At 40.1% G+C, this 14467-nt stretch overlaps 3 protein-coding genes across 3 annotated transcripts; 1 reads left to right on the forward strand and 2 right to left on the reverse strand.

The window, feature by feature from the left end:
- Positions 1 to 1437: 1437 nt before the first annotated feature.
- On the reverse strand, positions 1438 to 6383 carry tspan3a (tetraspanin 3a). The gene is made up of 7 exons (XM_083974264.1): positions 6158 to 6383; positions 4013 to 4204; positions 3612 to 3686; positions 3343 to 3444; positions 3073 to 3225; positions 2879 to 2962; positions 1438 to 2353 (listed from the first exon to the last, which is right to left on the reverse strand). Exons 1-7 carry the CDS (start codon positions 6218 to 6220, stop codon positions 2261 to 2263), a joined length of 762 nt encoding a protein of 253 aa, XP_083830390.1. The 5' UTR covers positions 6221 to 6383; the 3' UTR covers positions 1438 to 2260.
- Positions 6384 to 7285: 902 nt separating this feature from the next.
- Positions 7286 to 8121, reverse strand: ch25hl1.2 (cholesterol 25-hydroxylase like 1, tandem duplicate 2; the record flags this gene model as incomplete). Its single annotated transcript, XM_083973054.1, has 1 exon — positions 7286 to 8121. Exon 1 carries the CDS (start codon positions 8117 to 8119, stop codon positions 7286 to 7288), a length of 834 nt encoding a protein of 277 aa, XP_083829180.1. The 5' UTR covers positions 8120 to 8121.
- Positions 8122 to 9531: 1410 nt separating this feature from the next.
- On the forward strand, positions 9532 to 14282 carry LOC310987086 (uncharacterized protein). Its single transcript, XM_083973256.1, has 12 exons — positions 9532 to 9687; positions 10259 to 10838; positions 11216 to 11275; positions 11366 to 11418; positions 11596 to 11740; positions 11855 to 12255; positions 12348 to 12576; positions 12697 to 12811; positions 12996 to 13107; positions 13221 to 13332; positions 13899 to 14011; positions 14109 to 14282. Exons 2-12 carry the CDS (start codon positions 10269 to 10271, stop codon positions 14176 to 14178), a joined length of 1980 nt encoding a protein of 659 aa, XP_083829382.1. The 5' UTR covers positions 9532 to 9687; positions 10259 to 10268; the 3' UTR covers positions 14179 to 14282.
- The last annotated feature ends 185 nt before the right edge of the window (positions 14283 to 14467 follow it).

Here is a 14467-nt window from a genome sequence, read left to right on the forward strand (position 1 = left end):
ATTTTGGATTTTGAAAATGTCAGAAATGGATTCAGCATCATCAATAACCCCTAAAACCACTCCAATATTACCCAGATCAGCCAAGTAAATTGTGTTGAAATATTGCCCATATAGGAAATTATGCTAATGTATGCTAATTATGTCAATTATGCTAATTGCCCAATATATATAAGTTAGCATCCGGCAGTTTCTGAATACTGGGGACCCATACTATCTATTTCTAACATAAAACTTTGGGGTACTCATTGTTGGCAAGTAGACTATTAGGGCATAAAGACAACTACACTTCTTATGTAATGTTGTAAAGGCTCTGTCCTTTCAAAGTTACCTGATGAATTGATTTTTTTTTTCAACTGTTCATATTTGTTTTTCAAACATCATTAAAACTCCTGTGTGTAAGATTTTAAAATGTCAGAATTTGGCACCACCTATTGGTGGTAACATAAAAGACACTGTAGTGGGGAAAAATGCTGCGAAAGCCTGACGGCAACAAACTTTGTTTATACAAACTATTATTATTACTATTTTTAATCATATTATGTTTAAGTTAACACAGAAAAATCCTATACATGGGAGTTTAAAGATACAGTAACTGTTAAACCATTGAAATATTTATTGCTATAGCACATATTCATATTACTCTGCCCTTACTTCTGGTGTGTTGAATGCTCTTCATACCAATGACAGCTGGGTGATATACTGACCTGATACACAAGGTCATTGCACTAAGTTTATTAAATTATTTTATATTAGAAACTAAGCCTAAATGCTGGACAGTTTGATTGGCATTTATTGTATATATTATCTAGTTATTGATTTTAGTCTGAATGCTAATGCTGCATGACTGTGTATTTGTATTTATTGAATTATGACAGACAAATGTTTGGGATTTTTTTTTAAAGCATTGTTAATATTGTTTTTATTATTTACTATTTAAGAAAACAACTTCTTTTTCTCCCCCTTGTCGCCCATTTACTCAAACAAAAACTATTCTTAATGTGGATTATAAAACCGGATTGGACAACTCAAGTAAAGTAGTCCAAATACACCCAAGCACTATTCTTGGGTCATGTGGTTGAGCATTCTGTAGTCCTAAGGTATCTGGTTACTCTGCAGCAGGTGACGCACAGCTACCATGGTGTCCAGGCAGAGTTCAGCGGTACATACAATTAGGTCTAGCGTTACAAGTAGCTTCAATATCTAAACATGTTACTTATATTTCTATCCTCTGGTAACCCATAACCTAGTTCAAAGACTTGTAGCATCAAAGCATAAAAGGTAAAAAATGCACAGGCTCTTTACAATCCCTCCTCCTGACGACTGTTGACATGATCAACATGATCGGTGATTGGCCATTGAATGTGTTTCTTTTGTTTTTTTATCAGATTGGGTAAAAAGTCTGTAAAGATTTAATATTTATATTATGAAACAATAAAATCTGAAAACACACTTGTTTAATTTCAAACTTTCACCTCAGATTTTATTTACATTCTTGAGTCTTTATATTTCAAGATAATCAGCAAATCATCTCCTAAAAATGCCATCAGTAGAATGAGACAGAGACAAACAAAAAGGCTACAGGAAAAAAAAAAAACGTATCTTGTGTCCACTATTACTACATGAAATATCCCACCTACTCGAGGTGATTACAAGATTTGACTCTTAAAACAAAGATCAGCAAAGCTAAAGCCTGTTGAGTTTCATGATTCACACGCTAAAACCTGCTGTGCCACTTTTTCGGGCTGTGATGTCCACTATGTCTTGCCAAAATACTGCTGGTAAAAATTGAGGTTTTAAACAAAACTGATCTGTAGTAGTATAAGTAGTCGCAGTAGTGATAGTAGTAGAGGTACAGGGTGAAATTTTACACAGTTTCATTCAAGTACATGACAAGTTTAAATAGAAAATATTTGAAAGCCATACACATAGTGCAAACTAACATGTGAGGAAATGACCCTGTCCACATTTTTACTCCATACAGGAATTACAGAGTTTAAGTTTGGTAAGAATGAGGTCTAACACCCTCATGAAATCCTCAGAGCAACAGGATGATGTCTACATCTCACCTCATTCTCATTGACCATTAAAAGAATTTGGTCATAAGCTTTTTTTTGTTTTGGGGAAAATGGGTTAACTTTAGTGTGGTTAGCGTGTTAAGGTAAGTGGGGTATTAGATTATTTTCATGCTCTCCTCAGTGACACATGTAAATCCTAAAAGTGTGTGTGTGTCTGTGTGTTATGGAAAGAGGAGTGCTCTCCTTTATGCGTAGGTGCCTCCTGTGATGAGGAGCTCGTAGGCAGGATCTCTGCTTCTGCGACACAACACGACGCATGCACACAGCATCCCCAGCATCTAGAAGAAAAGAGACAAACGGCTCATTGACTATTATTTACTATGGTGGAGGCAGGAGTGGTTCAAATTTGCTTAGCAAAACGGCTAAAGAGAGGCAGAAACCATTTGTCCTGGCTCTGTTGAAAATTAAAATTTCCCACCAGTGCCCTAACCAACACCTGATATCTTGTTTGTTTAATCCATACAAAAACTCGAGTGTAAAACAAACAAAAGTTGTCGTTTTATTGGGGAGTATATACACAGGCTTATTTGCTGTACTGGTGCAGCAACTTCCCATATTTCGGTCACCAACATGAGTTTGTTAGATAAACAGGGTTTAATGGTTAGCATTTGATGTGCAGATCAGCTGCTGGCTGTAGCTTTATAATTACCAGACAGTCAAAAGAGTAGTGATTATTATTGTTGTTGATGTCTGTGGGTGGGCACAATGTAAGTTGACAAATCATGATAATGGCACAAAAACATTTTTCCATTGAAGACTGGTGATAACATATGCAACTAGGTATCCTGATAAAAGTTAAATACCTGGATGGCAGCAAATGTCAGGGCAGTCCAGATGACGTACATCATGATCTCCTTCAGTTTCTTCACAACCAGAGCTTCACAGCCCTACACACACGCACCGGCACACACACAGAATATGTTTAAATATTTAAAAGGAGGAGAAATCAATCTGCTTTAAAAGTATAAAAACTTGAGAAATTCAAAAATAACTATACTTCTTGGTAGAGATCTTCAGGATGAGTTAAGGACCCTGTGCAGCTCTGAATGTCAGTTCTGCAGCAGCTGATGGGTACGCTGTTGTTTTTGGATTCTTCATACCAGTGTGTATTCTGCCAGTCTGAGTAATTATGAATCCCACAGCACTGAAGCTGTAAAAACGATGACAATAAAAATTCAAAATCACTGTCAACTACTTGCATCAATCCTAACTGACAAGCAGGTAAAACAATAAGTGGCGATCAAGGAGACAGGATTTCTGTCCTTACCTGTCTCTGAACATAGTCGATGGCGCGGCTCTGGGCATTGCTGTTGGTGCCGTTGTATTCATCATACACTTTCTTGATAGAAGTATTAACTTCATTCTCAACCTGTAGACAGTAAATAGGTGTGAGACTACATGTTTGCAGACACATAAATCAGACTTACAGATGGTAATCAGAAGTAGATTAGATGAGCTTACTTAGGGGTGACAGATTTTCGCTTCTCCTGTGGGTCAGTATTGTGTATATGCATTGTGTGCTTTTGATTTTCTCACCTTTGCTCTGTAAACGTATCCGAGTACCACCACTGCCACTTCGGTGATGAAAACCAGCACGAGAATGATCACAAACTGTGGAATGAATTTTGGATTTAGAGACATAATGAAATTTAGGAAACTCAAGACTGTAGACACCTCAGAAAACAAACACGTCCATATGTAAATATTGAATCATATTACATTTTGCCATGCCTTGCAGTGAAATGTGATAAATGATAACGTACTCTCTCAGTCTCATGTCAAGTTTAAAACATCTATACAGTACCTTGTTCTAATGTATCCTGAGGTCACACTTTGTATTTTTAATTTTCATATTTAATTGGACTCATACAGAGTATAATAAAGTATGATTGTCCTTATTCTTATTCAAGCTGAACTTGCCAAACTGGTTTACTAACCGTTGTTAGTCCACAGTAGCTCTCTCTGACTGTAGCGCAGCATCCAATGAGCCCTATGATGAAAAGCAGGGCTCCAACTGCAATGATGACCACTGCTGGGATAAGAGTGTACACGTCTTCGAAGAAGTGGTCGTAGTCATCATATGTAATGAAGACATAGGCTCCAACATAGCACAGGATACCAGCGGCAGCCTGTGGGTGACAGACGCACCAAAATGTAACTCGCATCAATCCACAAAAGGAAATCACATGATTACACCTTTAAAAATAAAACACATGCATGCATCACATCACCGATTAGTGGTGGAAAAGTACTTAAGTGCACACTTCTAGTACTCTTTACTTTCAATACTATAATAGGCTTTACATTTACTTTTAACCATTACAGAGACTATACCATAATGTTTGTTCCCCTACATTTAATGAGAGCTACAGTTACTGTGCAGATTAAATGTTTAGTTTTAAAACCTCACCAGGGAGTCACCCCTAACCATATAGAGGATCAATATATTATCAAAGCTGCATATGTGTGTTTCATTTCTTATTTATCTAAAATGTTACTACTTATGAGAGCTACACGCTTCCGTCACCACTTCTTATCGAATTCCTATGACCCACTGACAGTGACTGGACCTGCAACTCATCAGGATGTCCTAAGTGCTTTTATACCAGTCAATTAATTATTTGACTCTCCTGCCTCACAGCCAACTGATGATGGTGATGCCATTTTAGCGAAGCCAAGAGAAACCAGTGTTCATCTTTATGAAGTTTGCAGTGACATTTGTCACTGCACACATCATATTACACACATGTCATTGTTTCACATAGGATACTTAACCGTGGCCACCTCTTATAGGAGACATTTTTATTAGATGCTCTTTGATTTCAACTAAATTTACTTCAATATTCCTATATGCTTCAAACAAGTTGTTGTCAGATAAAGACAGTCATACTGCTTAGACACAACCAATCCCCTGCACCTGGCTTCAAGAGAAAAGTGGGAGATGTGCCTTTAAATTTTAAAGCACCATTAGACTTCATCCTGTCATGTCTTTTGGATGTACCAGTAGTTGTTATTTTAGTCAAATTGACCTTTTCCAGTTTTTCAGCCACTGGGACTGCCTCTGACTGTTCCTTTGTTTTGCACTGTTAATTACTTTCTTCTTTAGGTTTGTGCAAATGACACCTGTAATAGAGATGCAGTGTGAGTGAGTGAGTGAGTGAGTGTGTGTGTGTGTGTGTGTGTGTGTGTGTGTGTGTGTGTGTGTGTGTGTGTGTGTGTGTGTGTGTGTGTGTGTGTGTGTGTGTGTGTGTGTGTGTGTGTGTGTGTGTGTGTGGTGGTGGTGGTAGTGGTCTGGGTTTTGTTGTGTGTGACTGATATCTTTCCTGTTAGTGTGTGTGTCTGATGACCTCACTGAATGAAGGACGATGCATATATTAATGCATACTTTGAATTAGCTTAGCTGTCACCATGTACTGCTGATTCATATTCTCTCTGTGCTGCTGCCTGGCAGATTAAGGTTGACCTACTCTCCACTGGGGGTGTCGAAACAGTGATAGTTTGACTTTAGCAAGTAGAGCAACGCTCTCATTTTCTACCGCCTCTAAAACCTCATGTAAAGCCGTCTGTGGGTAACCACTGACCTCATGATATCATATACCACTGAGGTGCTGTGCTCTCAAACTAATCCCCCCCTGGGTGAACAAAGGTCGGCTGCCTCAGCTAGCCTGGCAGCTGACTGGGCACAGCGCTATCTACTGCTAGCTGCTGCTGCTAGCCGCCGCTAGCGTTTCCTTTTTTTTAATCAAATCTTTATTGATTAATATTTATATTGCACAAATGAAAAGTTTTAGCAGCTTTTTTTTTTATTAGAGTAAACTGTTAGATATACTTTGGAGGTGACGTTACTGTCCAGTTTCCTTTTCAAATGCTATAAATTAAGGTTTTTGAGTGACTACATTTGTTTTTTTGAATATGGTTATTTCCCTAAAATTGTCAGCAAATGTATAACTCTTCCTGTTTTTTTGCTGCTTTTGTGATGCTGCTAACTGCTGCTATCTGCCGCTAGCTGCTAACTGCTGCAACTGCTGCAACTGCTGCTGCCGTGACGCACGTTTAAAACGGTCAAAAACCTCCACACTTACCCAGAATATCAGGTTCAGAAAGACCAGGACCGTCTTCGAGGACGTGATGCCGCAGTGCCCCATCTTCGACACAGAGATTAAAAAAATGTTAAAGTGTTGGAAAATGACGCAGCTTTCTACTCAGACATGTCCCGTCCGGCTCCACGGCTCACTCTCCATAGCCCAGCAGGCAGCAGCTACTGTCTGTGCCCCCGGATTTGGTCTCACCGCGGCGACGCAGCGCCACCTGCACCGACACCAGGGCAATGACAACAACAAACTCTCTGGACAACGAAACATCCAACAAAAATATTATTTACGCCCTCTATGTTTACGCCTAGTTAATTTAAATATCATGTATGCAATATATTTTCTATCGCAAATTACCAGGATGTGTGAGTGAAATATGCGGGGAATAACTTTATAAAGTGTGTTGAATTCAGCCTAAATATAAATTAGAGTGCTTTACTGACATCTAGTGGTGGGATATTTAATGTCACTTTTAACTTTTATGGGTAAAAAAGTTGACAGTAGGAGTAGGCTAGTGTGTGGGGTAGCCTTACTGATCAGGTCACCTGACCTCGAAAAAACAAAAGGCATTGGTGTCACAGTAGCTACACACACAAGTTTATTTATTGCTAAACAATAAGAGAAATACAAATCAGAGGTCAATAAATGATCAGTATCAAGGACAATAGGCCTAACTAATGACATAATCTCTTCCCTGGAAATGTAAATGTTTTTGTCTCTGGGCCTGAAAACACAAGGAAATGAAATGAAACTAAACAGAAGGGTGAAATTACTTTACACGAAACATGACACAAGTGGAAAAAGTGGCTGGATAGATTCATTATTTACAAGTGGGAAAATGTGATGCAAGCCACGTCTAAAGCTCAAGATCACTTTCAGTGTAAATAACCAGACACACATGAAGGTGGAAGTTCAAATCATTGCTCAATATCATAAAAGCTACAGGAAACACACTACACTTATTTTGACAGTGACATGCCTCCATTAGGCCTATAATTATGCAAAGAAAAACTATGATTTCACTTCAGCTTTTCCATCTTCATGCTATCCAGATAATAAGAAAATCAGACACCAAAACACAAGTACCTATGTATAACATACCAAAAGTGTAACAGTCTTCTATTTTAAAGGGGAAGAGAAACTGAAATCAGCATGCGTTCCAAATATTTTGTCCCAGTGGCTAAAGTGCGGTGCAAAGTTGGTGTTGGGTTTCTGGTGGTGCACGTCGTGTTTGCTGGGCCCTCCGTAGATGCCAAATGGTATCAGACGTGATGTAGACCAAGGGAAATCATAGCCACAGTGATCCTCTATAGAAACATAGACATGCAACACCATGAAGACCCATGTGGTGAGAAGATGGCATTGCAGGATCACAGGATTCAGGGTGGTCCAAAAGCCGACCGTGACCAGCTCCCAGCCACCGAGACACTGAGTGGCGAGAGCAAAGGGAGATGAGTAATTGTGATGGATGGCATGGAAAGTGACATACAGCCAGCGGATCCTGTGATGGAGCAGATGCCAGATGAAATACTGAAAGTCAAAGAGCAGGAGGTTGACAATCACTCCAGCTACCAGCTCAAGCAGGGATGGAGCCTGGGCTGGCAGCTCCACAGGGGGCCTCCATGCCCACTGGGCCACTGATGCTGGGAGCACAAGGAACAGGTGGTTGTACAAGGTGACACCTCCACAGTGCAGCAGCATAGAGGCTGTCGGCCGTCGGCTCGGTTGGATCTTGAACTGCTGGACCCATGCCCACCTGTCCCCCATGATGTCACAGACAAGGAAAGGAAGGCACAGGACAAAGTAGGAGGACACGGTCAGGACAACGGGGAAGAGTGGAGATCTCAGATGGTCTCTGTAGTTTAGCCTCAGGCTGTCCCACAGGGGCTGCAGCAACGAGTCGTTTCTAAAGCATCTAATCCAAAGAGATGCACTAGTATCAGAAAGATCCATCCTGCAGGAAAAATAATATCAATCAATCAATCAATCAATCAACCAATCAATCAATCAATCAATCAATCAATCAATCAATCAATCAATCAATCAATCAATCAATCAATCAATCAATCAATCAATCAATCAAACAATCAAAAAGGTCAATATTTTATATAGGCTACCTGATGTCTGAGGAATGTGGCTGTTCTATAGAAACAACTGAATCCAATGAGTGTCTGTTTGTGCTTTGCTCACTGTGAGGTATCAAGTGAGAGACGAGTGAAATAAATTATTCATGCACCCTGGGTAACTGTTAACATATAGCTCACCACATGATAAATTGTTCAGTGTGTGAAACTACTCACTTATTTATTTATTTTCTGTTCGAGCTCAAGTGACTCTGTTTTGCTGTGTGTTTTGCTCTGTTTTTATGTGTGTGGCAGGCTAAACAGGCCCCTTAAAGTTCACACAGTCATCTAAAGACAGAAAGAAAGAAGAACAAGGGGCCTAAAGAAAGATGGAGGAAATTTAAAAAAGAAATACACAGATTGTATAAAGTCACACTGTAGGTAAAAGTAATGATAGAATCAAAATAAACATTAGCAGAAAAAATTTGCTAAATATGTTGTTAGTCCTACATGTACTCAGATGAGATCTATCTATCTATTTATCTCAGTGGCCTAATGACCAAAAGGTGTAGGTGGTAGCTTTGTTTCTTATAAAAATGTATTAAAGGAAATGAATGTGTGAACTCTCAGCAGTTCATTCATTCTCTTATTCATTCTAAATTGAACTAATTTGAAATTCACAGAGCTATGTGATCCTAAATAGAGTATCTTTGATTCATCTCACTAAACTGTTGTACTACAATACTTGGAATTTGTGTTGCAGCTGTTCTTCCAAGTCAAGATAGATAGATAGATGATTTATTAGTACAGACTCTGGGTCCAGTTAAAAATACAGGACAGTACAGGAAAAAAACAAAACAACAATTCAAGAATGAACTTTGACCATGTAATCACGATCATCATTCAGTAATTACAACTGGGCAAACTCCATCTACTGATATAGCCTACATTGTATTACAACAAACAGTGTAAATGAATATTGAACCTCCCAGACTATAGAGGACGCCAAAAGCAAATCCTATACAGTGTCCAACAGAGGAGCTTTCAGGACCCTTTAAGTAGAAATTCTCATAACTTTTACACACGACGAGAGTTTCTAAAATAAACAGGCTTTGGTTACATCCTTGGATGTGTGGGCATGTATGGGACTGGACTGGACCAGAGCCATATCAATATCGCTCTGGACTGGACCCATGGATGTAGGCTATTATAGCTCCATGACTGGACCATCCCCCATGGATGTATTAGCCATCCCCCTGCCACTCAAGGACTTCCTGTCATACGTAATGACGTAGCGACTACGCTTGTATCATGCACGGTAGCACGTAACGGTGTAGTCACTTGACAGGTTGCTGTAAAAGCTAATTTTGAAGGTTTTTTCAAGCGTTTTTTCCGAACACTTGTGGTATAAACATTTCACGGAATAAACCTTGATGTGGACCCCTGCTAATATTTTAGGTAATGTCGTCCTCTCCAGCTATTACTCTTTCGATTTGATTGACAGCAGTAGCAAGTGAGTTCCCCCTAATAACTCTGCTTAAAGTTCAGCTAGGTTAGTAGGCTAGATTTAACAAACAACGTTGGCCATGTCGTAAACTACACTAAATAGCTTTGCCATTCCTGCTCGTATTCGTCAGACCTCTTTTTTTAAACGTCTTTGGTTAATGTATTTTATTCACGTCAGTAAACTCAACTGAAACCTGACGTTTAGACCAATGGTTTGCCATTACATGCCCCAAGAACAACATCACTAGATACCCACTCTTCCTTAGACCTCCGCAGATTCATAACAGTAAATAATAAGGGAATGAAGACAATTTGAATTGCTCACAATTCATAAATAAAAGCCATGAACTGTAGGCTAATAGTGTCACAAGGAGAAGTCAAAATCAGGGTTGGAAACCACAATGTTCCTGGTGGCTGTAGGCTACTCTTGATCTACAGTAGCCTACAGTACATGACAGTGCTCTGTAGTTGGTGAAAATAGCCTACATCTCAGTAATCTTTGTAACTGTCTTCTTTCATTTAGGTACACAACAATGGAGAATGCTGTGGATGGAAATGCAGCTGAATCAGAGTCAGTTCCTCCAACACAGCCACTGTGCCGTTTCTTCTCTCAAGGAAGATACTGCAGTTTTGGGAAGAAATGTAAATTTCTACATGTAAGAGATGACACCATTGTTCACACGAAGAAAACAAGCAGAACAGCCAGCCGGTCAGATGTTACCCCTCCTACCACTAATGACTTCAGAGCTGCACCAGCAGCTGGCCGCCGCCCCTGTCGCTACTTCATCTCAGGCCACTGCACCATGGAGGACAGGTGTCGCTTCTGGCATCCACCGCAGCTGCCCCCTGTTGACAACCTGCCTGACTCTGGCAATCAAACACGACCTACCCAGAGGATGGCACCAGCCCCAGTACCACGACCCCCGGTCCTCCAGGAGGTCAAGCTGAGCGATCTGACGGAGGATCTTGCCAAACAGCTACGGGACACAGAGATCAAGCAGTTGAAGAAGCGTTTTCCCAAAGATCAGCTGATTGTTCAGGAGCGAAGTGATGGCAAAGTTACTTATTACAGGGCGACTGTAGAAGCTACAGATCCGGACTGGGTAAACACTCCATCTCCATCTCCATCTCCATCTCCACTCCTCTACCCAGATGAGCTCAGAGCAAAATCAACCTAAATTTAATTTCTGTGATGCAAAATGAATCCACCAACTCATAATACAACCATTCTTATAACTTCACAACAGCGCCTGCAGTATAAGGGATTTGTATCTAAACTGAACCACTGAGAATTAATCCTGTTTGTTAGAAGAAAAATGGGGTAAAGTAGTGATTAAAACTGCCTCATTAGACTCATTAGATTTGGCATTACACTATTCCCTTATTCTAAGTAAGTGACACCAGTGTAGGGGAAAACACAACCAGCCACATTTGATTACATACAGTGTTATCTGGTAATATACTGTGTTCTAACTCACAGCCCTTTGACCTGAAAGAGATTGACATCATGGTGAGCTTCCCAGACAACTACCCACAAGAGGTAATGGTCACCACTTACGCTTCTCTATTATATTTAAATAACTGACTTGAAAAAAAATAAACAGCTTCTGCTGACATTGATTTTCTTTAGATTTTCACTTTGGACATACCACTGGATCAAAATCTGCCATCAGTAATGGCGAGGTAAAATCATTACAGTTAAATTTGTGATATTTTGAATGATCTGTGTTGCAGATACTTTAATGCTAAATCTGGTGCACACATCCTCTTATTTTTTTTAATGATTAATGCAGGTGTGCACTGTTCTTAAACCCAATTAAGTGAAAATAAATAAATAAGATAATATTTTAACCTGTGCAGACATGTACAACAAGCATCGTTGGAGTGGCTTCAGGCAAAGCACGCAACCAATCAGCTTATGGGAAAGATAGAGCTGCTCTTCCGGCCTTTTCTTCGCTGGCTGGATCGCAGTTTGGAGCGACTGTTCACTGAGGGAGCGAGGCAGGTGAGACTACAACCTATGTGAACAGCGGATGATGCTGAACCTCCATTCAATGAGCTGTTAGGAAATCATATTTTGCTGAATGTTAATCAAAACATTGTCATTTTGAAATGGTAGTTTAAAAAAGATGTCGATTTGGAAAAGGCCGGACTCCAGTTTATATCGTACCAGGAGCTGCAGGCGACGGTGTGTGAAAAATCAGAGGGTGACAACACCTCAGATCTGCCCTCCGACACCGCTGCTGCTGCTGCAGATGCAGATGCAGATGCAGATGAAAATGCCGGTACTGACACAAAACTGGAAAAGACAGAGGGTGAGAGGTCAGCAGAGGAAGGAAAGCTGTTGCATCCAGGCTGCGAAGAAGAGCAGCAACAGGAGGAAGCTAGTCGCCTGGTGGAGAACATTAAGATCAGTGATCCCCGCAGAGGAACAGAGGTGAAGATGCTGGGACTGAGGCTGGGAGAGAACACAGCCACTGTAGCTGCTCAACGGATTACAGTTTGTCTGCAGTGTAACAGGTAAGGGAAAGGGAAAAAAATATGATCAAAAAATCAAAATTTTCTCAACCTCAGTTGTAAACCAGACTCTGCTGTATGTGTCCTGTCTGCAGGTGTAAGGTAACTGCAGATCTGACTCTTACTGGAAGGACAACCTGCACAGCCCAGTGTGAAAAGTGTAATGCAAGCATCAATGCTGCATTCAGGCCCTGTATGCTGCACCATTACAGTGATGTCCTGGGATACCTGGACCTGCACAATGCTACAGCTGCTGACCTTGTGCTGCAGGAGTGTGAACTCATTGTGGGCTGCCTCACCTGCTCCCAGGACTTCCCTGTGCAGGTATTGAAACATGTTCTGCTTATTGCTGTGCGAGTTTTTTTTGTGTGTGTGAAAGTCAACACTATGAAATACAAGTGAAATATGTGACAAAGATTCGTCTTTTTTCTTCTTTTTTTTTAGAACATCTCCTATGGACAAACCAAAGAGTTTAATTGCGAACACTGCCACAGCAAAGTCAGTATCTTGGCCGAGAGTACAAGATTCCAGTATATTCAGCCTCGCACCAACAAAACAGGTCAGAGCTCACTTTCATCTGCTATCAAAAGGGTAATTACAGGTTTACAGCAAAGTGCCAGAGTTGACTCTGTCCATTGTCACCTCACATTGTTATTTGAAATGTAACACGATGCATGAAAACCTTGAAATATCAGTGTTACACATACACAGGCTTGAGTTTAATGTGTTTTTATTTTGTGCAGCTTCAAGTACTGTTAATTATAAGACAATAAGAGACCCTGCTGTGCAGAAGGGGAAACCACTACCAGACAAAGGAACATGCAAACATTACAGACAAAGCCATCGCTGGCTAAGGTATTGTGCTCTTTGTGTCCTATTTTATCTCACATGTCTGATATCCGCTTCGATATTAGCTTTAAGAGGAACCTGGAGGAACTGAGTAAAAAGCTTCGTACCCATGTTGTTAGGTTTCCCTGCTGCGGCCGAGCTTACGCCTGTGATGGGTGCCACGATGAGGACCAGGATCACCCCATGGAGCTCGCCACCAGGATGATCTGTGGCTACTGCGCCAAAGAGCAGGTGAGTTATAGACATGACACAACATTACATTTCAGGCATTCAACTTATGCTGTTATAAGGCTGACGTTCAGCAAAATATCCTGCTTTAACCCCATTCAAAGTGCCTTAGCTGTTCTTCCTGTTCTTGTTTTTAATGCAAAATGCTGTATTGCTTTACATAATTCACAACCTGAAATTCATCACACAGCATAAAACCACAGTCAAAGGCTGCAAGAGAACATTTCACCTCTTCCTATCACTGTAAAAGTTATTATTTACCATCATATCATCATCATCATCATTGTGTTTGAGTACAAGAACATAACTTCAGTAATACCCATCTCTATTCAGGTTACGCAGATGAGTGCTGCATGTAGAATTAAGATCCAGGCAAGAAACTTTTAGGTATTCATAAAAAGCAAAGTGACGTCAGGTAAAAATGAGAAAAGTAGAGTGAAGGAGTTACAGAGCCATTTCCCTTGGCTTAGCTCATTTAATTTAGGTTCCTTATTGAAGCATGGCTGTTATATTTTCACTATGAATTTGGATATGTTTTAATGAAATATCCACCATATTCTTTGTGGCAGCCGTACAACAATGGAAAGCCTTGCATCAGCTGTGGGAGTATGATGACAAGAGGCGCACGCAGCAGCCACTGGGAGGGAGGAATGGGATGCAGAAACAAAGTCAAAATGAGCAAGTAAATACACATTTATTTTTAACATTACATAAAAAAAACATACTGGTGGAAGTGAAACCGTTTTATTAATTTAAAAAAATAATAATTCTTTCCTCAGAAATGATCGACAAAAATATGCCAACACCAACAAAACGGTTTCAAGGAAGGCAGCCAGTGAGAAGAAGTAGCTGGTGAAGAAAAGCACGATTGCATTATCTTGGAATTTTTGATACATGAATCATGATTTCAGTAAATTTTGTACTTCCCCAATAAAACAACCTTGTTATAATCATTCTTTGTGCGTGTGATTAGTGTTAATATTTTTTTTATTTAATATTAAAGTCTCGGGACTTATCATGGATTGAGTTGGAGGACTTTGTACCCTTTTGGGCCTGAGACAGTATACTTTTACTTCGGCATGGATGAAAATGTAGTAGTCAGTTTCATAATTTGAAGGTACATGTCTGTAAGACAAAA

This window comes from Trachurus trachurus (genome assembly GCF_905171665.1).
Source record: "Trachurus trachurus genome assembly, chromosome: 6".
In the NCBI taxonomy this organism is placed as follows: Eukaryota; Metazoa; Chordata; class Actinopteri; order Carangiformes; family Carangidae; genus Trachurus; species Trachurus trachurus.